The sequence below is a fragment of the Callionymus lyra genome, chromosome 19 (genome assembly GCF_982586985.1).
Source record: "Callionymus lyra chromosome 19, fCalLyr1.hap1.1, whole genome shotgun sequence".
In the NCBI taxonomy this organism is placed as follows: domain Eukaryota; kingdom Metazoa; phylum Chordata; class Actinopteri; order Syngnathiformes; family Callionymidae; genus Callionymus; species Callionymus lyra.
Window position 1 is genome coordinate 1,288,043 of NC_141836.1, and position 25,040 is coordinate 1,313,082.

Sequence of the window (25,040 nt, forward strand, 5' to 3'; positions counted from 1 at the left end):
ACAATAACAGTTGCATCAATATTATATTATAAACAACAATAACAGTAGCATCAATATTATCTTATAAACAACAATAACAGTTGCATCAATATTCTCTTATAAACAACAATAACAGTAGCATCAATATTATCTTATAAACAACAATAACAGTTGCATCAATATTCTCTTATAAACAACAATAACAGTTGCATCAATATTATCTTATAAACAACAATAACAGTTGCATCAATATTATCTTATAAACAACAATAACAGTTGCATCAATATTATCTTATAAACAACAATAACAGTTGCATCAATATTCTCTTATAAACAACAATAACAGTTGCATCAATATTCTCTTATAAACAACAATAACAGTTGAATAAATATTCTCTTATAAAGAATAACAACAGTTGAATAAATATTCTCTTATAAAGAATAACAACAGTTGAATAAATATTCTCTTATAAAGAACAACAACAGTTGAATAAATATTCTCTTATAAAGAATAACAACAGTTGAATAAATATTCTCTTATAAAGAATAACAACAGTTGAATAAATATTCTTTCTGCACTGCACCTCGTTACACACCTGGATGTAGTTCCTACTAGTAACTAACGAGGGCGCTGTTTCACGGAGGAATCCTACTTTAAAAGTCAGTGAACAAGATTATTATTTGACTCATATCTTTGACACTTGAGACATTACCAGGCCAGAGTGGAGACACAAGATCTGCTGCTCTGGCCTGAGTTGAATTCTCAGTCTTTCCACAAGAATCCATGACGTCACTGTTTATAATGAACCGTGAATTTCTCTAAGGAGATGAATAAAGTATCCATCTATCTATCTATCTATCTATCTATCTATCTATCTATCTATCTATCTATCTATCGATCTATCTATCATTAAACTGAGAGTCTGGCTCAGAGGCGGGAGTCGAACCTGCAACCAACACAGACTAAACACTTTTATTGAATCTATTCTTTTACTTCACTTTAATTTATCTTAAACTATTCTGAGCAACAAACGACATTTAAAACTTCCCGAACATGAGACCTTAATATTTTTATTTTAGATTTTAATTTCTGTTCCTAAACAAAATTCAAGTTGATCTTTTTCTTGTTAGATTTGTTGAATTCATCTGTTGCATCTGTGATCCATTAGTAGGACTTTTTCAACTGGGTTTTAACACCACTTTAAATTAAATGATGAGCTAACATGAGTTATTTTAATATATAGTTTAATTTCACTGTAACGTTTATCAGCTCGTGTTTATTATTATATGTTATGTTATGTTATACAATAGTTTTTCCGAAAAACAGCTTTTATAACGTTAAATAATATTACATTCTTACCGGATGTTGTTCTCTCTTCGTCATGTCCGCAGCAGGAAGTTGAGTTTTCACTCTATGATATTATATTAATTTAATAAAACGAATACGAAAAATACAAACACAAATGGCAGGATTTCACCGTTTATGGTTTTATTTAAAGTTAGTTTTTGCTTAAGTTTGTGTTTTATGTTGTTGTTTTTAGCAATAGCTAGCGATGCTAACTGTTAGCGACTCATTCTTCCATCAAAGTAAACTCTTCTGCTGCTGCTTCCACTTGGAAATGTATGTTTTTTTGAAGAAATGACACAATTGACTCTATTTTCACACATTATAATATAAATGTAATTTCAACGGTACCTTCATCGAACAGTATTTCACCGCCTTCTCATGTGTGTGCAGCAACATCAACGGTCCGGGTGGAAACAGTTATTTTTATGGTCTGGTTTTATCAGATTTATTTTCAGTGGAAATGTTTCTTAGTTTGTTTTCGTGGGTCATTATTATCTGTAATCGATTAATTAACATCCACGTTGATAAGGTGTTGATGACGTCACATCAGTCAAAGTAAAGAATTGCTGCGTTCACCTGTAAAAATGTTGTTAATGTTTAAAAAACAACTGAAGGCAAAATCAAAGTTTTAAACAAGTGTTTGTTCTTCGAACGTCGATACAGCAGCGTCCAGATGACGTCAGCGAGCATCAGCCCCGCGGGCGAGAGAGGATGATGAAGATGATGATGATGATGAAGATGATGAAGACGATGAAGATGATGAAGTCGATGATGAAGATGATGAAGTCGATGAAGTCGATGAAGATGATGAAGTCGATGAAGTCGATGAAGATGATGAAGACGATGATGATGATGATGATGAAGTCGATGATGAAGATGATGAAGTCGATGAAGATGATGAAGACGATGATGATGATGATGAAGTCGATGATGATGATGATGATGATGATGAAGTCGATGAAGATGATGAAGATGATGATGATGAAGATGTCTCGCTGTCCGGACAGAAGCAGCAGATGTGACGGGGCTCCTCGTGCTCGTCCTCGGGGCTACAAGGCTTCATGAGCAGGACTGGATGTGACACGAGTCTCTGAGGAAGAGGAGGATGAATCATTCTCTGATGTCTGCTCGTCATGTCTGGAGGTGAAGCAGCAGCTCCTGCGTCACGTGACCGGAGGAGGAGGCGTCGGCGGCGTCACATGCTCGCGTCTAACACACGAACACACCCTCGGATGCTGGTCTTAAGCGTTGTTTTTTAGAGAAAAAAATCAGATCATCACAGAAGAAAAAATGGTGCAAAAGAAAATGCAACAAAAAAGTCACATGTTGTGGTGTAACTTTGTCGTTTATTTTAATTCCACAAGTTTTTCCAAAAAAATTACAAAATACTCAAATGGAGAGAACACAGGACTCACAATTTTTCTTATTATTTCTACTTTTTGTTTACATTGTGTCATCCCGTGGTGACTAACTCGTATGTACAATAAGCTTCAAGATACCAGTATATATATAAATCTTAGCACTTCTGCTATTGCCGCTGTCGAACCAGAAGCTAAACCATCGACGACACTTAACACCGAAGGACTGAGACACGAAGGGGGGCGACAGGGGGGCGCAGGAGGGGGCGACAGGTTCTGGTCATGGTTCTGCTGATGATTCTAAAAAGTGGTGGAAACGACGTTAAAAAAAACTTCTGGTTTGAAATAAAAAAGCTTTTAAAAAAAGGCTCAACAGTCTCCGGGCGGGAAATAAAAGGCGGCACGAACGGAAGTTAAGATGGAGGACGTGCGACGACTCGCCGTGTAACAGTCGACACACTCACACGTGTGCGTCTCATCAAGGCAAACATGAGACCTGCAGGTCCGAGGCTCGTCCACACCAGGTGGTCATCGTGAGGGTTCATGAAAATGTAGTGCCGACACAAATAAAACGTGATTCCCTTTCAAAATAAAATCAAGTTTGACTCATGATTCAAGTGTGAAAAACAATTTCGTAATTCTTCTCAGTGCAAACTAGTTTTGTCCGGCGGCGACAACGGCGCCACCTCTCTTCACTCAGGTGTGTGACCTCGTGTGACCCTCAGAACCACAGCTAGTCGTAATAATAATAATTATTATCATAATAATTATATGTTCATATATACTATGTACAGACTCGGGGGCGGAGCCAGGAAAGCATAAAAAACAGCATGTATGAAAATAAAGGTTGATTTTCAGGATCTTCTGGTGGATGTTGGTCTGAAGGAAGAACTCCTGCTGCAGGGACGCGTCATGCAGGACGTCCTCAATACTGGCGCAAGATTTAAAAAACAGTCTGGAACAGAAAGAAAACTCCTGGAGGACGTTGAGCGCCTCCTGCTGGATGGTTGTGGACGTGTGGCTACAGCTGCTTGTCGCTCTCTTTCTTTAGTCGGCTGGAACAGACAGAGGCGCGTGAGCGGGGGCTCTGAGTTCTTCAGGGGGGGTGAGGGCTCACCTGTAGTAGTCCTCCTGGCCGGGCAGAGGTCCTCCGTGCATGTGGTGGTGTCCGTGCAGCCACTGCTGCTCCATGGCCAGACGCTGCAGCTCCGCTGACTGCGCATGCATGGCCTGCAGCTGGTGGGCGGCGGACATCTGTGGGGGCAGACCTCCCTGCAGCTCTCGGGGGTACGGGGTTCCTGGACCAGGAGGAAAAGATTCCATCAAGAGTCTGAGCCGTCGTCGAGGAGATGCTGGATTCTCACCGAACATGGGGTGTCGCAGCATCTCGTGCTCGTGCGGATTCTGGCCCAGGAGCGGGTTAGGGATGGCGCCGGGCGGGTAAGGGAAGCGGGCCAGATGAGGTCCTGCCAGAGGATCCACTAGGGGGTGACCCCCCGAACCTGGAGGACACACAAGGCATTCACCACCACCTTCTGGGCGTCAATGTCTGGGCTTCAAGGTTACACTCATCACAACAAACATCATTTACATTTTATAGACAACAATTCAAACGGCTCAGATTTATCATTAATATCATCGTCATTAATATCATTAATATCATTAATATCATAATAATCATTCATGTCATCATTAATATCATTGTGATCATTAATATAATCATTAATATCATTATAATCATTAATATCATAATAATCATTAACATCATTATAATAATTAATATCATAATAATCATTCATGTCATCATTAATATCATTGTGATCATTAATATAATCATTAATATCATAATAATCATTAATATCATAATAATCATTAACATCATTATAATAATTAATATCATAATAATCATTAACATCATTATAATAATTAATATCATAATAATCATTCATGTCATCATTAATATCATTGTGATCATTAATATAATCATTAATATCATTATAATCATTAATATCATAATAATCATTAATATCATTATAATAATTAATATCATAATAATCATTCATGTCATCATTAATATCATTGTGATCATTAATATAATCATTAATATCATTATAATCATTAATATCATAATAATCATTAATATCATTATAATAATTAATATCATAATAATCATTCATGTCATCATTAATATCATTGTGATCATTAACATCATCATTGATATCATCATTAATATCATTATAATAATTAATATCATAATAATCGTTAACATCATTATAATAATTAATATCATAATAATCGTTAACATCATTATAATAATTAATATCATAATAATCATTAATGTCATCATTAATATTATAATCATCATTGATATCATTATTTATATCATTATAATAATTTATATCATCATCATTGATATCATTATTAATGTCATCATTTATACCATAATAATCATTAATATCATTAAAATTACTAATATCAAACACCTCAGATTTATCATTAACTTCATCATTAATATCACTATTAATATCATAATAATCACTACTAAAATTAGTAATATAATAATCATTCATATCAATTTTAATATCCTAATAATTAACATCATCATTAATATCATTATAAATATCATAATGATCATTAATATCATTATAAATATAATCATCATCACTAATATCATCATCATTAATATCATTATTAATATCATAATAATCATTAATATCATCATCATTAATATCATTATAAATATCATAATGATCATTAATATCATTATAAATATAATCATCATCATTAATATCATTATTAATATCATAATAATCATTAATATCATCATCATTAATATCATTATTAATACCATAATAATCAATACTATTATCATTAATATCATCATTATTATCATAAGAATCACTAATATCATCATCATTAATATCAAAATAATCATAACTATCATCATAATCCTTCATCATTAATATCACTATTAATATCATAATAATCACTACTAAAATTAGTAATATAATAATCATTCATATCAATTTTAATATCCTAATAATTAACATCATCATTAATATCATTATAAATATCATAATGATCATTAATATCATTATAAATATAATCATCATCACTAATATCATCATCATTAATATCATTATTAATATCATAATAATCATTAATATCATCATCATTAATATCATTATAAATATCATAATGATCATTAATATCATTATAAATATAATCATCATCATTAATATCATTATTAATATCATAATAATCATTAATATCATCATCATTAATATCATTATTAATACCATAATAATCAATACTATTATCATTAATATCATCATTAATATCATAAGAATCACTAATATCATCATCATTAATATCAAAATAATCATAACTATCATCATAATCATTAATATCATTATAAATATCATCATCATTAATATCATAATCATTAATAAAATCATCATTAATATAATAATCATTATTTTCATCATTAATATCATAATAATCATTAATATCAAAATAATCATTAATATCATCATAATCATTACTATCATCATAATCATTAATATGATAATACTCATTCATATCATTATCATTAATAACATAATTATTAATATCATCATCATCATTAATATCATAATAATCATTAATATCATCATCATTAATATCATAATACATATCATACTAATAATTAATATTATAATAATCATTAAAATCATCATCTTTAATATCATCATCAATATCATGATTATCATTAATATCATTCTTATCATCAATATCATGATTATCATTAATATCATCATCATCATTAATATCACAATACTCATTAATATTATAATAATAACTAATATCATTAATATTATAATAATCATTAATATCATAATATCATTAATAATCATTAATATCATGATTTTCATTAATATCATCATCATCTTCATCATTATTAATATCATCATCATCAATATCATGATTATCATCATTAAAATCATCATCATTAATATCATAATATAATTAATATTATTATAATCATTAATATTATAATAATCATTAATATCATGATTATCATCAATATCATGATTATAATTAATATCATCATAATCATTAATATCATGATCGCCATCATAATTCTCATTAATGTCATCATCATTAATATCATTTTAATCATTAATATGATAATCATTAATATCATAATTATCATTAATATCATCATCATTAATATCATTTTAATCAATAATATCATGATGATGGTTCTAATGATAACCTAGTAATAATCAGGTTCTAGTCGTGCTTGTGAGGAGGGTCTGAGGTTACCTTGGTGCAGAGGGTCCTGCTGGTGCAGGTGCAGGTGTGAGTGGATGTGCGAGTGCTGGTGATGATGCGGCGTCACGTTGAACATCTGCAGGCGGGCGATGGGGTCGTTGGCGACGGTGGCCATTCTCTCGGCGTGAAGCCTCTCGGCCGCCAGTCTCTCGGGGTAACTCATCTCGGGGCGCAGCTGAGGTCCGGCCAGCGCCAGCCGCTCGCGCTCCAGCGGGTTCAGGCCGGGGTGGAAGGCGGCGAAGGGGTGATGTCCTGCCATGGGCGGCAGCGTGATGGCGCCGTGGCGGGCGAAGTGCTCCATGGGGTTGGTGGAGGGGTGCATCGAGTCCATCTCGGGGGGCTTGACCTCGAAGCCGGGCTTCATGCGCTCGCGGAGCTCTCGCTCGCGGATCTCGCGTTCTCGCATCTCGCGCTCTCGCAGCTCGCGCTCCCGCATGCCGGGGTCGGCGTTGTACAGGCCCGGCATGTGGTAGGCCAGCAGGGGGTCGGCCGGGTTCAGGGACACGAAGAAGGGGTGGTTTCTGTTGGTGGGCGACATGACGTGGGGCCGGGCGTACTCGCTGAGGGTCCGCAGCGCCGGCGTGTCGGGCCCGATGTACGGAGGCACGGCGGCGATGGTGGTTGGGGGGCCGTCATAGGACTGGCGCATGTGGGCGGGGCCCGCCATCTGAGGGTCACTCAGCCGACCCTCGTGAGACGAGGACGCCTTCTGTGGGGGGCATGAGAGTCAGAGACACATGGACCACAACAAACAAACCCAGAAGACGAGACTCACCGCCGCTCGCTCCGCCTCCTTCTCTCGCTCCCGCTCTCGCTCGCGCTCCTTCTCGCGCTCGCGCTCCTTCTCCTCGCGCACCTTCTGCTCCGCCTCACGCTTGTTCTTCTCCAGAACCTCCTCGCGCTTCTTGGCCAGTTTGGATGAAGCCAGAGGCGTGAAGTAGAAATCTGTCCTCGAGCACGAGTTGTAGCCGCGATCGAGGTGTTTGTAGAACCTGTGGAAGAGAGTTTAGAGTTAGTTTGAGTCACAGTTGGTTTGAGTCACAGTTGGTTTGAGTCACAGTTGGTTTGAGTCAGAGTAAGTTTGAGTCAGAGTTAGTTTGAGTCAGAGTAAGTTTGAGTCAGAGTAAGTTTGAGTCAGAGTAAGTTTGAGTCACAGTTGGTTTGAGTCAGAGTTAGTTTGAGTCAGAGTTGGTTTGAGTCAGAGTTAGTTTGAGTCAGAGTTAGTTTGAGTCACAGTAAGTTTGAGTCACAGTTGTTTTGAGTCAGAGTTAGTTTGAGTCAGAGTTAGTTTGAGTCAGAGTTGGTTTGAGTCAGAGTTAGTTTGAGTCAGAGTTAGTTTGAGTCAGAGTTAGTTTGAGTCACAGTTGGTTTGAGTCACAGTTGGTTTGAGTCACAGTTGGTTTGAGTCAGAGTAAGTTTGAGTCAGAGTTAGTTTGAGTCAGAGTAAGTTTGAGTCAGAGTAAGTTTGAGTCAGAGTAAGTTTGAGTCACAGTTGGTTTGAGTCAGAGTTAGTTTGAGTCAGAGTTGGTTTGAGTCAGAGTTAGTTTGAGTCAGAGTTAGTTTGAGTCACAGTAAGTTTGAGTCACAGTTGTTTTGAGTCAGAGTTAGTTTGAGTCAGAGTTAGTTTGAGTCAGAGTTGGTTTGAGTCAGAGTTAGTTTGAGTCAGAGTTAGTTTGAGTCAGAGTTAGTTTGAGTCACAGTTGGTTTGAGTCACAGTAAGTTTGAGTCAGAGTTGGTTTGAGTCAGAGTTAGTTTGAGTCACAGTTGGTTTGAGTCACAGTAAGTTTGAGTCACAGTTGTTTTGAGTCAGAGTTAGTTTGAGTCAGAGTTAGTTTGAGTCAGAGTTAGTTTGAGTCACAGTAAGTTTGAGTCACAGTTGTTTTGAGTCAGAGTTAGTTTGAGTCAGAGTTAGTTTGAGTCAGAGTTGGTTTGAGTCACAATTGGTTTGAGTCAGAGTTAGTTTGAGTCACGGTAAGTGTGAGTCACAGTTAGTTTGAGTCAGAGTTGGTTTGAGTCAGAGTTAGTTGGAGTCACAGTAAGTGTGAGTCAGAGTTAGTTTGAGTCAGAGTTAGTTTGAGTCACAGTTGGTTTGAGTCAGAGTTAGTTTGAGTCACAGTAAGTGTGAGTCACAGTAATAATGAGTCAGAGTCGAACCAGTACCTTGCAGACTGGCTGGCGTGGCAGGGAGTGTTGACGACGGTGGGTTCGGGCGAGGGGCTCCTCTGGGGGGGCGGGGGGCTCTCAGGCTCCTCACACTCGTCCAGAGGTTCTTCTTTGATGTGGACGGGGGGCAGGGTCTGTGCCAGGGGCACCGAGGCGGGCAGCGGCATAGAGACTGAGGAAGATGCAGCTGCCGAGGTCTGGGGCGGTAGACCCGGCATCGACGAGGACTGGGGGCCGGTCGGAGGTAGAACTGTGTTGTAGGGGTGCGAGGAGAAGGGGGGCTGTGGGGGAGCGCCGGGGTGCGAGGCTGCTGAGGTGGCGGGTAAAGAGGGCGCGCTGGGGGGCATGAGGCTGGACGAGGGCGGCAGGTTCTGGGTGAGGACGGGAGGCTGTGCGGGCGGAGGCTGGAGTTGCTGACCTTGAGGCATCAGCTGTAGAGGAGGGGGGTGCGCCGAGGGGGTGTGGTGGGTGGACAGGGAGCTGAGGGGCTTCAGGGCCGGAGGGGGGGGCAGGTTGGAAGGCATCTGAGGAAACGGAGGCGCAGAAGCGTGAGGCTGGTGTTTGTGGGTCTGAGGGCTGGACATCTGAGGGATGGGCGTCGTGGGCGGAGGTTTGATATGAGGCATGGACATGGGGGCGGGGGGCAGAGGCTGCTCTCTGGGGGGCTGAGGTCCACTCTGAGAGGGGGTCTGGGGGGGAGGCGTGTGAGGTCTCTGCTGGGATATGGGTGGAGGCGGGCCTGGAGACTGACCCATGGGGAACCCCTGAGGGGGCAAGGAGTGAGGGTGCGGCAGGTGGGAGGGGCCGGCTTGTAAGGGGTGCGACATGGGGGGCAGGTGATGGGGGGCGGGCAGAGACTGGGGCGGCGCAGAAGGACCTGGAGGCGGAGCTAATGGCGAGTGCGGCGAGGGGAGCCTCTGTGGATGTAGAGGAGCTCCGGTCGGGATCAGGGCGATGGGGCTGGTCTGCTGGGGGGGCACTGAGGGGGAGGCGGCTGTGGGGGAGACCTGCGGAGGCAGGGGGGCCGCGGAGGACGAGGGGGGCGGCAGGGACAGGGAGGAGGTGCTGGGCTGGATGACCGGATGCTGGTTCTGCTGCTGCTGCTGAGCCGACGAGTCCGAGTCGCTCTCGTTGTCTCGAGGGCTGGGGATGCTGGGCGAGGAGCTGCGGTTGTCCTGGTCGATGTCTTTAGGGTCACTGCTGAGCTCCTCGTTCACGCTGCGTCCGTCCGAGCTCTCGCCCTCACCCTCGCCCTCCGAGGGAGAGTCTGCTCTGCTCAGCTCCTGCACAGAACCACCAGTTCAGACCCAGTTCTTCCAAGTTCTTCACAGAGAAAACTCACCTGTGTTTTGGACTTCTTGGCGCCGGTCCTATCGGGCTCCTCCGTGTCCGACGCTCCCTTCTCTCTCTGGCGCTTGACGCTCTTCATGGGTGAAGGAACCTCTTCCTTGATCTTCTGTGGAGGCAGAGGAACCATGAAGACGCGCCTCAGACACGGACGTGTCCTCGCGACGCTCACCTTGGGTTTCTTCATCAGCTCCGTCTTGCTGTCGGTGCTGTCGGTACTGGCCGCGCTGGGCGACGTCCGACCGCTGGAGCGAAGGTCCTCGTTGGATGGAGACGCTCGTCCATCGGGGCTGCCGTTCTGCTTCTTACGACCACTGCGTAGCGTCGACATCTGTGAGGGAACCGAGAGTCAAGAACCTGCTTCACTGGACCACGAGTCTCCAGAGACACTTATGATGGTTTTCAGAAGGTGACGTGAAGTCGTGACAGTTTCATCTTTTAATCTTTTAAAATCTTGTAAACTCAACATATGTCGTCTCTCAACAACCCTCTCAGTGACGGTGACATGAACAGATCCCGTAATGCTTTGCCGCCCAGCCGACCAATCACAGCTTTGATTACTTTTGACACAGCAACATAGAATTTAAATACTAGTATTTTATCGACCAATCAGTCGTCGATACACAGATCATTGTGCAGAAAGGCATCATGGAGTTCAGTGTTTTGCACCGCGAGTAAGGAGGGTGTTGAGTGAGATGTTTATATATTTAAACATGTAGAACCGAGAGCAGAATCATGAGGCAGGAAGTGATGGTTTGTAAATAAGGAGCCACGACAGCGAGGACGGGAACGTTCGTGGACTAAGAACCGAACCAGTCTCGATGATGGACAGACTGGAGTGATTGACAAGGGCGACAGTGACAGAAAGAGTCTCACCGAGCCTCGGCTCCGTCTGGTCCTCATGCTATGTTTCCCGCTGAGTCCATCCTCCTCCTCTTTGACGGGTTTGAACATAAATGGCGGCGGATCCACGGGCTTCTCGATGGGGGGCAGCTCGCCGTACTTCTTGAAGTGGATGCGACAGTCGGTGCACAGCAAGATGTTCTCGCGCCCCCCGTGGTGCCAGTCCTTGGAGGCTGTGGAAGCATTTACGCTGGTGAGATGAGGTTCTGTCGGGAAGCGTCGCACACGTTCGTGTGGACCAGCACCGGAGGTCAAGAGGGACGTACTAGTGGTGAAACAGTGTCTGCAGGCGTAGCCCTTCAGCTCCTGCTCGCTGTCCTCGCTGTCGAAGTCATCTTCGCTGGCCGAGCTGAGGTCCACTGAAGACACAACACACGGTCATCAGCACCATCGACCCGGACCTTAAATCTTAAACCGGTCTCCTGTACTCACGGAATTCACTGGAAGGCGGGCGCGAGGGGGTGTTGACGGGAGTCGAGGCGGTTCTGGTCTTGATGCGCCGGAACACGGGTTGGCGGCGGTGGCGCCGATGAGCTCGACAACTGGCGGCCTCGGGCGTCTTTTTCCAATAGTAGTAGAAGGTGATCAGCTCGCCCTGAAAACACAAGAAGACGGGGTCAGACACTGGATCGGGGGAGTCCGGGCCAGGATTTGTGTCGTCCCGGGATTAGGCCCGAGGATCACTGCCCGGTGGGAGCAGCTTGAACGGAACAAAAGAAGACGTCAGGCGTCGCTGCTACAAACAGGGAGCGAAACGTTTCCTCGCGAGAGTCAACTGAACTTTCATCAAACATACGGGCGAGAGCGGCTCGTAAATCCAGCTGGGAAATCAATACGCAAACATTAAAAGATCAGACTTTGCTGAAGCAGCGACGGAAACACCGGAGAGTCAGAACCATCGCTCCTCACCACTATATTACCCATAATTCACCTGTAATCTCTGGAGTCCAGAGGGCGGCTCCTCCGTCTCCGGCTGTAAAACAACCTGGACATTCAACCGTCGAGATCCGAGACGTAAACCAGTCGAACTTCACGCCAGAGACTCAGTGTTGAAGCGAGTTATTGTCGTCAGTGTTTCGATAAACATCTGCGACAACAAACTATTTCAGTGAAAACACAAGGATTTATTCATTTATTCTAAACGTGAAAAATCATGGTTTGATGAGCAACAACTGACGAGTGCGACTCGTTCTTCTCCAGAACGTTGGCAGAGAAAACGCCAGAGAACTGAACACAGACGTTCAGGTCCAGGATCTGCAGGTCATTCTGATCAGGGTCAGAGGGTCAGAATGTTGATGAAAGCTCAGGATTATGACGGAGCCAAGAATGAAAACAGGTTTTGGAAGAAAATGTGAAATAAAATGATCAACTATTGAGAAACAACTGTTGAACACGAGTTCATCAGTTTATGAAGTCTTGAGGATCGAGAGGCGACACCAGCAGATCTCAAGACTCGTGTCTCAGGATTCTTCAGCAGGAAGTGAAGGTCGACGGCATCACTTACGCCCGAGTCAAGTGGAGTCGCGTCGAGGAATAAAAACAAACACCAGGTACAAGAAAGAACTTCTTATAATGAGCAGAGTTTAGCTTGAAACGTCTGCAGGGTTTCAACTTGAATGATATCATTTGATAAGTTAATAGTTTTCTTAACCTTTTAAGATGTTTTCACAACCTTTGTTACCAAAGCAGGATCAATCAAATAAGTAATATTGTCTCATAAAAGCATGGTTTGATTCAGATCCACAGAGAAGTTTAAATAACGAGTGAATCGTACGTTCAAGTGTCTAAACATCACGAAACGAACTCCTGCGACAAGTTCGTCTGAAAAAAACACTCGATGGAATTTCCAGCTCAATCCCAGACGAGGAAAGATGAAGAAAGACTGGTCCGCGTAGGAAACATAAACGAGTTCCCGGGTCCACTACAGCGGTCGGGACAGAATGTGCTTCTGCAGAACATGAAATGGTGACAACATAAGCTCGGTATTATGAGGCCTTCAGAGTGATTCCATCTGCAGGAGCTTCTGCTGCTGGATTATGCCACGAGGAAAACAAGGCTTAGGATCACGACACTCCGGCTCCACTCCAGGTCAGCGTGAGTTGGAGACGGAGAGGAGAAGATACTGACTGTCAATAGATGTTTATCGTTCACGGAGGAGTCAGAGGAGAACTCAGGAGCCACAAGATCCTGCTGAGAAACACTCGTTCCAGACGAGAAGGACACACGGTGGTCACGGCCTGGACTCGTGTCTGAACAGATGGCTCGGGTTTTGCTGCTGGATTGTGACGGAGCCACAAGAGGCCTCGGCTTTGACAGCGAGCCAAACGGTTCAGGACGGTACTGGCAAGAGAAGGAGAGGAGGAGCGAGGGAGGAAGGGAGGGAGGAGGAGGAGGAGCGAGGGAGGAGGAGGAGGAGCGAGGGAGGAGGGGGTTGTGGACCGGAGCCGAGGAGTGGAGCTGAATAAAGAGCGAGGACGACAACAGAGTCCAACAACAAGCGGGAAGAATATCTCGGAGAATAAATCCAAGCAGAGACACTTTTACTGGCGGCAGCAGGAGCCTGTGATTCCAGGAGATCTGTGTAAACATCCATTAGAACCTCCTCCACGACTGCAGCAGTAACTGCTACTGATCAACACACGGGGGGGGGGGGGGGGGTCATAAATATGTTGCAACATCTGGTCCAACGTCTTCATCGCTTCAAACCATCTTGTTACGCCGAACATTCAATTGTTCTCTATCGCGGCTCCATTCAAACATCTGCTTCTATATTTTTAAAATGTGTTTTTGTGAACTTGATATTTTGGATTTGATGATTCTCTTCATTAAATTATATTTTCTGTGTGAGGTTAGAAAATAATGTGTAAAGTGACACAATATTGTTAAATGATGTGTCGTTATCAGTGTTTTATTCTTCCTTTGGCTGTGGAGGACGACTGCTGCCGTCTAGTGGCGGGGAGTTTAACTGCAGCACAAAAATGAACATACACAGTAAATATTTTTAGTTGATTGTAAATTTAAAAAAATATATATTTTATTTTACACAACCTTTATTGAAATATAAATAAAAATGAATGAAAGTGCTGTTGAATATTAATACACAAATATTGTTTATATCGTTGTATATTTTCTCACCGCCTAATAATAAACAATAGTAAACACTGTCAAATTGAAACATGTTTCCACATTAACGTCGATCTGCCGTTAAATATGTGTCAACATGTTGACTCCCTGCTGTGAGAAGCTCTTCTGCTGGAGTACGACTCAATAAGCTCCACAGGTCAGGGATGAACTCGCTGAAGCATCAACTCCTGTGTTCTCCTGCTCTAAGCGCTTTTTCTCTATGAAAGCAGATGCAAGCGTTCTTTTCTCGTGCGTGTTGTGCAGATAAGCTCTTCATCATCCATGACGCCGACAATAACTGGACTCTCTGGTCTTTTGCTCTGACAGTGATCATGAACACGTCGTCGTGGTCCAGACATGAAGCTGCTTCGAACCCGTCAGGAGGTGTTTCTGCTTCAGTCACTTCATCAAAGTATCAACACGGACGTCGTACAGAAGAAGAAGAAGAAGAAGAACAAGAAGAAGAAGAAGAAGAAGAAGGAGAAGGAGAAGGAGAAGAAGGAGAAGAAGGAGAAGGAGAAGGAGAACAAGAAGGAGAAGAAGGAGAAGGAGAACAAGAAGAATAAGAAGAAGAAGAAGGAGAAGGAGAAGAAGGAGAAGGAGAAGAAGGAGAAGAAGGAGAAGGAGAACAAGAACAAGAAGAAGAAGGAATAGGAGAAGAAGGAGAAGAAGGAGAAGAAGGAGAAGAAGAAGAAGAAGAAGGAGAAGGAGAAGGAGAAGAAGGAGAAGAAGAAGGAGAAGAAGAAGAAGAAGGAGAAGGAGAAGAAGAAGAAGGAGAAGAAGGAGAAGGAGAACAAGAAGGAGAAGAAGGAGAAGGAGAAGGAGAACAAGAACAAGAACAAGAACAAGAAGAAGGAGAAGGAGAAGGAGAAGAAGGAGAAGAAGGAGAAGGAGAACAAGAAGGAGAAGAAGGAGAACAAGAAGAACAAGAACAAGAAGAAGAAGAAGAAGGAGAAGGAGAAGGAGAAGAAGAAGGAGAAGGAGAACAAGAAGGAGAAGAAGGAGAAGGAGAACAAGAAGAAGAACAAGAAGGAGAAGAAGAAGAAGAAGGAGAAGAAGAAGAAGCAGCTCTCCGCCTGATGACGCGAGTGCTCGACTCAGATCAAGTTACTTCACATGTTTCTGACCATGAGAGCAAGAAAACACCGACAGTGAAAGATTATATAAGACCTGGAGCTGAGAACAGGTCGACCCGTGGAAGGTGTCAATCATTCAAGGGGTCAGTGTGGAAGGTGTCAATCATTCAAGGGGTCAGTGTGGAAGGTGTCAATCATTCAAGGGGTCAGTGTGGAAGGTGTCAATCATTCAAGGGGTCAGTGTGGAAGGTGTCAATCATTCAAGGGGTCAGTGAAGGAAAGAAACATTAACTGTAACAGGAAGTACGAGAGATTCATCTTCATTATCTTTCCTCGCACTGATCTTCCTTCAACACCTTCACAGAAACAGGAAGTAGATTTATGACGTAACACCTGCTTCTCTGCACATCAACGTCACTTTCACTTGAACGTCGAAGGATTTGTGGGACCAGGTGTGACAGGTGTGGCTCCAGGATCCATGACAGAAACAACACTTTAATGTTAAAACTATCGTGTTATTATAAACTCTTTAAACACTTTCAATCTAACATCAAATGAACCTTCATTCGTCCAGTAAATCCTGCTGTTGAGCGACTGATGCGTCAGAGAGTTCAGAAGGAAATGGTGGCAGCGCGGCCGGTTGCGAGCGGTCAGAGGACACGCCCACTTCCCCCTCTGGGCCTTTATGTGACTTTATATAAAGCATTCCTGAGTGTTAGTCAGGCCTGCTGTGTTTACACAGTCACTGCTGCACAGGCTGCTGGCGCTTCAGGGGCAGAGCGAGGGAGTGGTCAGTACCTCCAGAACCCCCAGAACCTCCAGAACCCCCAGAACCTCCAGAAGTCCAGGCCCGCCGGGTCATTTCATATGACCCCACATGATTGTCAAAGTAGACTTGTTACTACACTATCACAACACCAGAGTCAAGTACTGGACAATACTACACATATATACTTGTTACTACACTATCACAACACCAGAGTCAAGTACTGGACAATACTACACATATATACTTGTTACTACACTATCACAACACCAGAGTCAAGTACTGGACAATACTACACATATGTACTTGTTACTACACTATCACAACACCAGAGTCAAGTACTGGACAATACTACACATATGTACTTGTTACTACACTATCACAACATCAGAGTCAAGTACTGGACAATACTACACATATATATTTGTTACTACACTATCACAACACCAGAGTCAAGTACTGGACAATACTACACATATATACTTGTTACTACACTATCACAACACCAGAGTCAAGTACTGGACAATACTACACATATATACTTGTTACTACACTATCACAACACCAGAGTCAAGTACTGGACAATACTACACATATATACTTGTTACTACACTATCACAACACCAGAGTCAAGTACTGGACAATACTACACATATATACTTGTTACTACACTATCACAACACCAGAGTCAAGTACTGGACAATACTACACATATATACTTGTTACTACACTATCACAACACCAGAGTCAAGTACTGGACAATACTACACATATATATCTTTGTTACTACACTATCACAACATCAGAGTCAAGTACTGGACAATACTACACATATATATCTTTGTTACTACACTATCACAACATCAGAGTCAAGTACTGGACAATACAACATATATATACTTGTTACTACACTATCACAACACCAGAGTCAAGTACTGGACAATACTACACATATATATCTTTGTTACTACACTATCACAACACCAGAGTCAAGTACTGGACAATACTACACATATATACTTGTTACTACACTATCACAACACCAGAGTCAAGTACTGGACAATACTACACATATATACTTGTTACTACACTATCACAACACCAGAGTCAAGTACTGGACAATACTACACATATATACTTGTTACTACACTATCACAACACCAGAGTCAAGTACTGGACAATACTACACATATATATCTTTGTTACTACACTATCACAACATCAGAGTCAAGTACTGGACAATACTACACATATATATCTTTGTTACTACACTATCACAACATCAGAGTCAAGTACTGGACAATACAACATATATATACTTGTTACTACACTATCACAACACCAGAGTCAAGTACTGGACAATACTACACATATATATCTTTGTTACTACACTATCACAACACCAGAGTCAAGTACTGGACAATACTACACATATATATCTTTGTTACTACACTATCACAACATCAGAGTCAAGTACTGGACAATACAACATATATATACTTGTTACTACACTATCACAACACCAGAGTCAAGTAATGGACAATACTACACATATATACTTGTTACTACACTATCACAACACCAGAGTCAAGTAATGGACAATACTACACATATATACTTGTTACTACACTATCACAACACCAGAGTCAAGTACTGGACAATACAACAAATATATACTTGTTACTACACTATCACAACACCAGAGTCAAGTACTGGACAATACAACATATATATACTTGTTACTACACTATCACAACACCAGAGTCCAGTACTGGACAATACTACACATATATACTTGTTACTACACTATCACAACACCAGAGTCCAGTACTGGACAATACTACACATATATACTTGTTACTACACTATCACAACTCCAGAGTCAAGTACTGGACAATACTACACATATATACTTGTTACTACACTATCACAACACCAGAGTCAAGTACTGGACAATACTGCACATATATACTTGTTACTACACTATCACAACACCAGAGTCCAGTACTGGACAATACTGCACATATATACTTGTTACTACACTATCACAACACCAGAGTCAAGTACTGGACAATACTGCACATATATACTTGTTACTACATCACTATATATCGTTATATACGCATGTACACACTCTTGACTTTAAGGTGTGTGTCATCATCTTAATGATCACTAGTACATCAGGATGCAAACACTTAAATCCTCTCCTCCCTCCATCGCTCCTCAAGAACCTCCTGCTCTGAACTTCTCTTGAAGACCATAAAGCATGTTTCTCTGTGTTATAAGAGCTGCTGCGTCTGTCACTGAAGATAATGGAAAAACACGTCGTTCCTGAGCCTGAGATATTGCCTTGTGTTCCTGGAGATTGAGAAAAGGCTGAGGTAGGAAACAGTTCCTCCGGGTGTCGACTGGCACTCAAATCTAACGCCACACAAGTTTGATCAGCAGCATCGTCACGACAACCGGCTTCTTCTTCTGTGGATATTTGAGCTCCTCAGTCCCCGAACCCTCGTTCCTCCTCCTGATGCGTTTAAAGGGAACTTTATTTTCCATTTGCAGGAGGAAAATTGATCTCTGTGGTGGCAGATCCTGGAGGATCTATGACCTCAGACCCTCCAGGTTCACAGCTTCTTTAGAATCTCACGTGTGTGTTTGTGACGACACTTCACCTCGACACACACTTGTGTTCAGTCTTGAACCTGAAGAGTCCAACAAACACCTTCGTGTGTGTGTCACCGGAGCAGGAACATCTGAACCTCAAGCTCCTGACAATCATTTCACAGACACTATGAAGATTTGAAGAACTTCTATCTCCGATTGATTCTTAAAATAATCATATAATAAATATTTCAAATAATAAATAAAAGTATTATCCAACGAATGATATATCGTTTATACATAGTTTGATTTTCTAATTACAATAAGTACATTGTCTAAATTGAATATATTTTGATTTATAGTCTTTTAAATGCAGTTTAAACATAAATGTTACAGTAGTGACACCAGACAAAAGCAACAGAGCACCGAGCTACTCGATCCAACTTCCATGAGACCTGCAGTCGACACGTCCTGATTAATATTAATAATAATGTATTTAAAAAATAACTTAATGCTTGAAAACAACAGTATATAAATAAAGAGATCAAAGTCTCAATAGTACGGTACAAAGACATCCTTCCAAGCATTGGTGTCAAAGGTCGAGAAGAAGACGCTCAACGATCACATCAGAAAGTCTGACGAGCAGTTTTTAATGATCACAGCGTCACCCGAAGTGACCCAGTTATCCCAGCAACGAGGTCACACGGTTCTTCAGCGATGATGGTGGACAAGTTTGTACTTCTTTAAATCTTTAAAAGAGGGTTTTTATCCTTCATGTCTGGGAAGATATTTGTTTATTTCTGATCTACTGTGTTTGTTCCTTAACATTCAGTTTCATTGTATCAAACATTTTGATGATCCAGGTTCAGAACATGTTGTTGTGTTTCTGTGTCAAAGTGTGGAAACAAGAGAAACTGAAACTCACCGTTTCTTTGTTGGGAAGAAGCTCTTTTCTGATCCTGAAGAAGTTCTTGCCGAACTGTCTGAGGCCCTTGATGAAGCGCTTCTGTGGGAGCAGAAGAAAGAGTGAAGGAGTGAAGGAGTGACACGAGAGTTGTTTTGGTCGGTGTGTGTGTGTGTGTGTGTGTGTGTGTGTGTGTGTGTGTGTGTGTGTGTGTGTGTGTGTGTAGCGGTTTAAACACAGCCATGTCAGCGAGAGTCGAGAGGAAATGACAGAAACAGGATCGACGCTGAGATTTTCTCTCAGGTTTCAAAGTGAAAGAAGATCAAGAACATCATGGAAGTTCAACTCGTCGATGAAGATGTTACCAGAGAATAACTGAAGACATCAACTGTTGACATCAACTCCATCCAACATGTCAACTCTCACCTCAAACTACTGAACCAAAGCTCGGATACAAAAGTCCTTCACGATCATCGACAGACTGAGGCTCGGAACCTCCTGAGCGGCGCAGACTTTCTGTTCGGATCCACAGAAGAACTCTGACCAACAGCAGCAAGAAGTCCTCGTGGATCGAGACTCGAATGTTTACATCCAGTCTCTGTGGAGTCAGAACCTCCGGATCCACGTCGTGTCCGACACTGTTCTGGTGCCCGTGTTTCCCCAGCAGGAGTCGCTTCTCTCTCTCTCTCTTTTTTTCTTCCTCTCTCTCCCTCTCCCTCTCTCCCTCTCTCTCTCTCTCTCTCGCTCTCTCTCACTACAAAGAGCTTCACATGTGATCTTTCTGCCGGAGAGCCTCGCGGCAGCACGGAAAACATGGACTGGAGTTCTGGGCTCCATGTTCGTGAGGGTCAGACGCGACCGCGAAGAGACTCGTGAAGATGAAAGATCGTCAAGTTGTGTCGTTGGAAGAAGAAAGAAAGAGTCGAGAAGGAAAAAAAGAGAGAAAGACTCAAGAAGAAAAATAAGACTTATAATAGAGACTAAAAAAGGTAGAAAGACTAAAAAAGAGAAAGACTTAAAAAGAGAGAAAGACTAAAAAGGAGCGAAAGACTAAAAAAGAGAGAAAGACTAAAAAAGAGAGAAAGACTCAAAAAGAGAGAAAGACTAAAAGAGAGAAAGACTTAAAAAGAGAGAAAGACTAAAAAGAGAGAAAGACTAAAAGAGAGAGAAAGACTAAAAAAGAGAGAAAGACTAAAAAGAGAGAAAGACTAAAAGAGAGAAAGACTTAAAAAGAGAGAAAGACTAAAAGAGAGAGAAAGACTAATAAAGAGACTAAAAAAGAGAGAAAGACTAATAAAGAGTCTAAAAAAGAGAGAAAGACTAAAAAGAGAGAAAGACTAAAAGAGAGAAAGACTAAAAAGAGAGAAAGACTAAAAGAGAGAGAAAGACTAAAAGAGAGAAAGACTAAAAGAGAGAAAGACTAAAAAAGAGAGAAAGACTAAAAAGAGAGAAAGACTAAAAGAGAGAGAAAGACTAAAAAAGAGAAAGACTAAAAGAGAGAAAGACTAAAAGAGAGAAAGACTAAAAGAGAGAGAAAAACTAAAAGAGAGAAAAACTAAAAGAGAGAAAGACTAAAAAGAACGACAACAAGGTTCTTCACAGACCTGGTGTGAAGGTCTTTGACATGAGAGACAGAAAACCAGATATGGATCTTCAACCAGTTTATTTTCCATGTTCACTGTGTTGTGAGTTCAACGTGTAGGAGACTCACAACAACAACAACAACAACAACAACAACAACAACAGCTTCAAGATCAGATCAACACAAGAGAATGTTTTCAACGAGCACGTGCTCAACTTTTCTGCTGAGTCGGTCGTCATGGCGACGGAAACACAGCCGCTCATTTGCATTAACGAGACTGAAGGTGTGTGATGAGCCAGTAGATGGAGCCGTCACAGCACCAGAACCAGCACCAGAACCAGAACCAGAACCAGAACCAGAACCAGAACCCTGAGGAACCAGGTGGACTCACCAGGTTGTGTATTAACGTGTGTTTGTTACCGACTATAAGACTTTAATGACCTCCATTATGATCCAACTCTACTGTTTACTCAAGCGTCCATCAAGAGCCAGTGATATCCAGCCGCCCTCTTCCTCCTCCTCCCTCCTCCCTCCCTCCATCCCTCGCTCCCTCCCTCCCTCCCTCCATCCCTCGCTCCCTCCCTCCCTGCACGTCGGCTCCAGTTTAAGGCTCCATTTCAGCTCCTGGACTCGCTGCTCTCCAGCTCAGCTAATAAATCATCGTCCAATCTGCTCCTGAATCGCTCGCCCTGCTCCGACTGCTCCAGCCCCCGTTGCTAGGCAACACGGTGGCAAGGGAGGGGGTGAGAGCGAGGAGGAAGGGGGGAGGGCGGCGAGCGGCGAGCGTCGAGCTCAGAGACGAGCTTCGCTCTCTGCACGAATCTGGCACTTTCTCAGCTCAAAGTTCCAGCAACAGAGTCTTGTTGTGAAGGACCATCAATGGGCCATTGTCGGGTCGTCGGCACTTCCTGTTTCAGAGACGAGCGCAGGAAGTCGTACGAGTGGTTTCGGATCATGTAAGATGGTATCACGGCGAGGACGGAGAGCGTCCAGATGGAGGCGCTGAACTTGAGCATGACCTTTACACGCTCGTGGTCACGGGTGGAAAAACAAGCCACGACGTTCCACCGTCTCATCAGACTCTGGACCAGGATGCGTGTCCCAGACCCGGGTCGCAGAACAACATCCTGGGTCGGGACAAAAGGTGGCAGGAAGTTCCAAACACACACCCATCCTGCTCACTGTTGACTCACTGCTGCAGGACCGCACTCCACCAGCAGGGGGCTCGACACTAAGCAGGGCTGGCAGGCGCCTCCTGTCGTCCATCAGCAGATAAGCTACACTGAGTGAAGACCCCACACCAGCGTCAGGGTCACAGCCGGACCACGCTCGGTTTGGCTCCTCCTGTCGGTCGGCCTGAGATTAACGCCTCGTGTTTAGATCAGACATCACAAGACTTGACGCTGGAGAAACCATTAGCAGGAACGTTATCTCGAGAACTCGATCACACATGTCAACAATGTACTTCAGGGGCCAAAATAAATGTTTATAACTTAATGTCATATTGACTCTGATGTACGTGTGTGAGAAAATAAAGATACAATTAACATCTTGATACTGTATCGATTTTTAACGACACCTTGTTGTTTTTTCTTTAACAAAACATTTCTTTTAAATTAAATATATTTTAAAATATAGTTCAATATTTAATAGTTAGTATCAGTTTAATATGGTTTATATTTCAATAAATTGTGCATAAATTAAATAATTGCATTTTTAATTACAATTAAAACACAGATATTGACCATGTTTGCTAATGTTTGTGTTGCAATTAAACGTCCTCTGCAGCTAAAGGAAGAATGACGACTGAGGACGAGAGGATACAGTGAGTCCAGCAGCTTTTAAAGCTGATGTTTGGACATATTTTGGTTTGAAAACAAATGAAAGTAGTTACGACTTCAAGAGTCATGTGGTCTGTAAATACTACAACACCAGAGTCAAGTACTGGACAATACTACACATATAAACTTGTTACTACACTATCACAACACCAGAGTCAAGTACTGGACAATACTACACATATATACTTGTTACTACACTATCACAACACCAGAGTCAAGTACTGGACAATACTACACATATATACTTGTTACTACACTATCACAACACCAGAGTCAAGTACTGGACAATACTACACATATATACTTGTTACTACACTATCACAACACCAGAGTCAAGTACTGGACAATACTACACATATAATCATGTTACTACACAATCCCTATATATCGTTCACTCTGTATCGACAATACACACAATGTGTACTATTTATTTTGACATGTACTTCACTCTCAATCATCTCAATTCCTTTTCTTATTTTAAACAACTTTATAGTCACAACACTCGCCCTGATGCAAATCCTCAGAGCAACTACTTGAGAACAGAAAGTGGAAAAGAGTTTGTTCCTGAATGAAAGTCCAGGTCAGAGAATGAAACATAAATCAGTCGATCGTGCAGGAAGAGAAACGACTGAAATCATGGCTGAGCTTTCATCGGTGCAGGAAATACTAAAAGTCTTGTGGAGTTAAAAGCAGCTCCAGGATAGAGTGGCAGCAGCTGCAGGGAGGGAGGGAGGGAGGGAGGGAGGAGAGAGAAGGAGGGAGGGAAGAAGAAGAGAGGGAGGAGGAGGAGGAGGGAGGGAGGAGGGTAGGAAAGTCAAAGTGGGAGGAGGGTGTGACAAGTGACCCTGTAGACAGGAAGAATCTGTCATCTCTGCAGCCTTCACTGTCACTTTTATTCACATCCAGAGAGAAATAATGAAGCGAAGCAGGAGGAAGAAGAAGCTGCAGAGTCGAGAGATAAATAAATGAAGAGCAGAAGACATTCTTCATGTTGGAGCTACATTTAAAACCTCAACACCAGAATCAAACCTCAACACCAGCATCAAACCTCAACACCAGCATCAAACCTCAACACCAGCATCAAACCTCAACACCAGCATCAAACCTCAACACCAGAATCAAACCTCAACACCAGCATCAAACCTCAACACCAGAATCAAACCTCAACACCAGCATCAAACCTCAACACCAGAATCAAACCTCAACACCAGCATCAAACCTCAACACCAACATCAAACCTCAACACCAGAATCAAACCTCAACACCAGCATCAAACCTCAACACCAGAATCAAACCTCAACACCAGCATCAAACCTCAACACCAGCATCAAACCTCAACACCAGAATCAAACCTCAACACCAGAATCAAACCTCAACACCAGCATCAAACCTCAACACCAGAATCAAACCTCAACACCAGCATCAAACCTCAACACCAGAATCAAACCTCAACACCAGCATCAAACCTCAACACCAGAATCAAACCTCAACACCAGAATCAAACCTCAACACCAGCATCAAACCTCAACACCAGAATCAAACCTCAACACCAGAATCAAACCTCAACACCAACATCAAACCTCAACACCAGAATCAAACCTCAACACCAGAATCAAACCTCAACACCAGCATCAAACCTCAACACCAGAATCAAACCTCAACACCAGCATCAAACCTCAACACCAACATCAAACCTCAACACCAGCATCAAACCTCAACACCAGAATCAAACCTC

At 42.3% G+C, this 25,040-nt stretch overlaps 2 protein-coding genes across 6 annotated transcripts in view; both read right to left on the reverse strand.

The window, feature by feature from the left end:
* Positions 1–1,695, reverse strand: part of samd11 (sterile alpha motif domain containing 11) — an 85,962-nt gene extending 84,267 nt beyond the window's left edge. The window contains exon 1 of the mRNA XM_087781995.1: positions 1,676–1,695. The gene's annotated coding sequence lies outside the window, so the exon portion shown is untranslated. The remainder of the gene's footprint in view (positions 1–1,675) is intronic.
* Positions 1,696–2,653: 958 nt separating this feature from the next.
* Positions 2,654–25,040, reverse strand: part of rerea (arginine-glutamic acid dipeptide (RE) repeats a) — a 132,147-nt gene continuing 109,760 nt past the window's right edge. For 3 of the 5 annotated variants that reach the window (XM_087781067.1, XM_087781066.1, XM_087781065.1), the window contains exons 11-21: positions 19,904–19,984; positions 11,848–12,010; positions 11,682–11,774; positions 11,389–11,588; positions 10,685–10,843; positions 10,508–10,621; positions 9,163–10,448; positions 7,778–7,994; positions 6,994–7,711; positions 3,803–4,217; positions 2,654–3,740 (exon numbers count right to left, since the gene is read on the reverse strand). In XM_087781067.1, the coding sequence (XP_087637193.1) occupies positions 3,707–3,740; positions 3,803–4,217; positions 6,994–7,711; positions 7,778–7,994; positions 9,163–10,448; positions 10,508–10,621; positions 10,685–10,843; positions 11,389–11,588; positions 11,682–11,774; positions 11,848–12,010; positions 19,904–19,984 (3,480 nt within the window). In that variant the 3' untranslated portion in view covers positions 2,654–3,706. The remainder of the gene's footprint in view (positions 3,741–3,802; positions 4,218–6,993; positions 7,712–7,777; positions 7,995–9,162; positions 10,449–10,507; positions 10,622–10,684; positions 10,844–11,388; positions 11,589–11,681; positions 11,775–11,847; positions 12,011–19,903; positions 19,985–25,040) is intronic. The other 2 variants (XM_087781069.1, XM_087781068.1) reach the window with 2 other exon arrangements.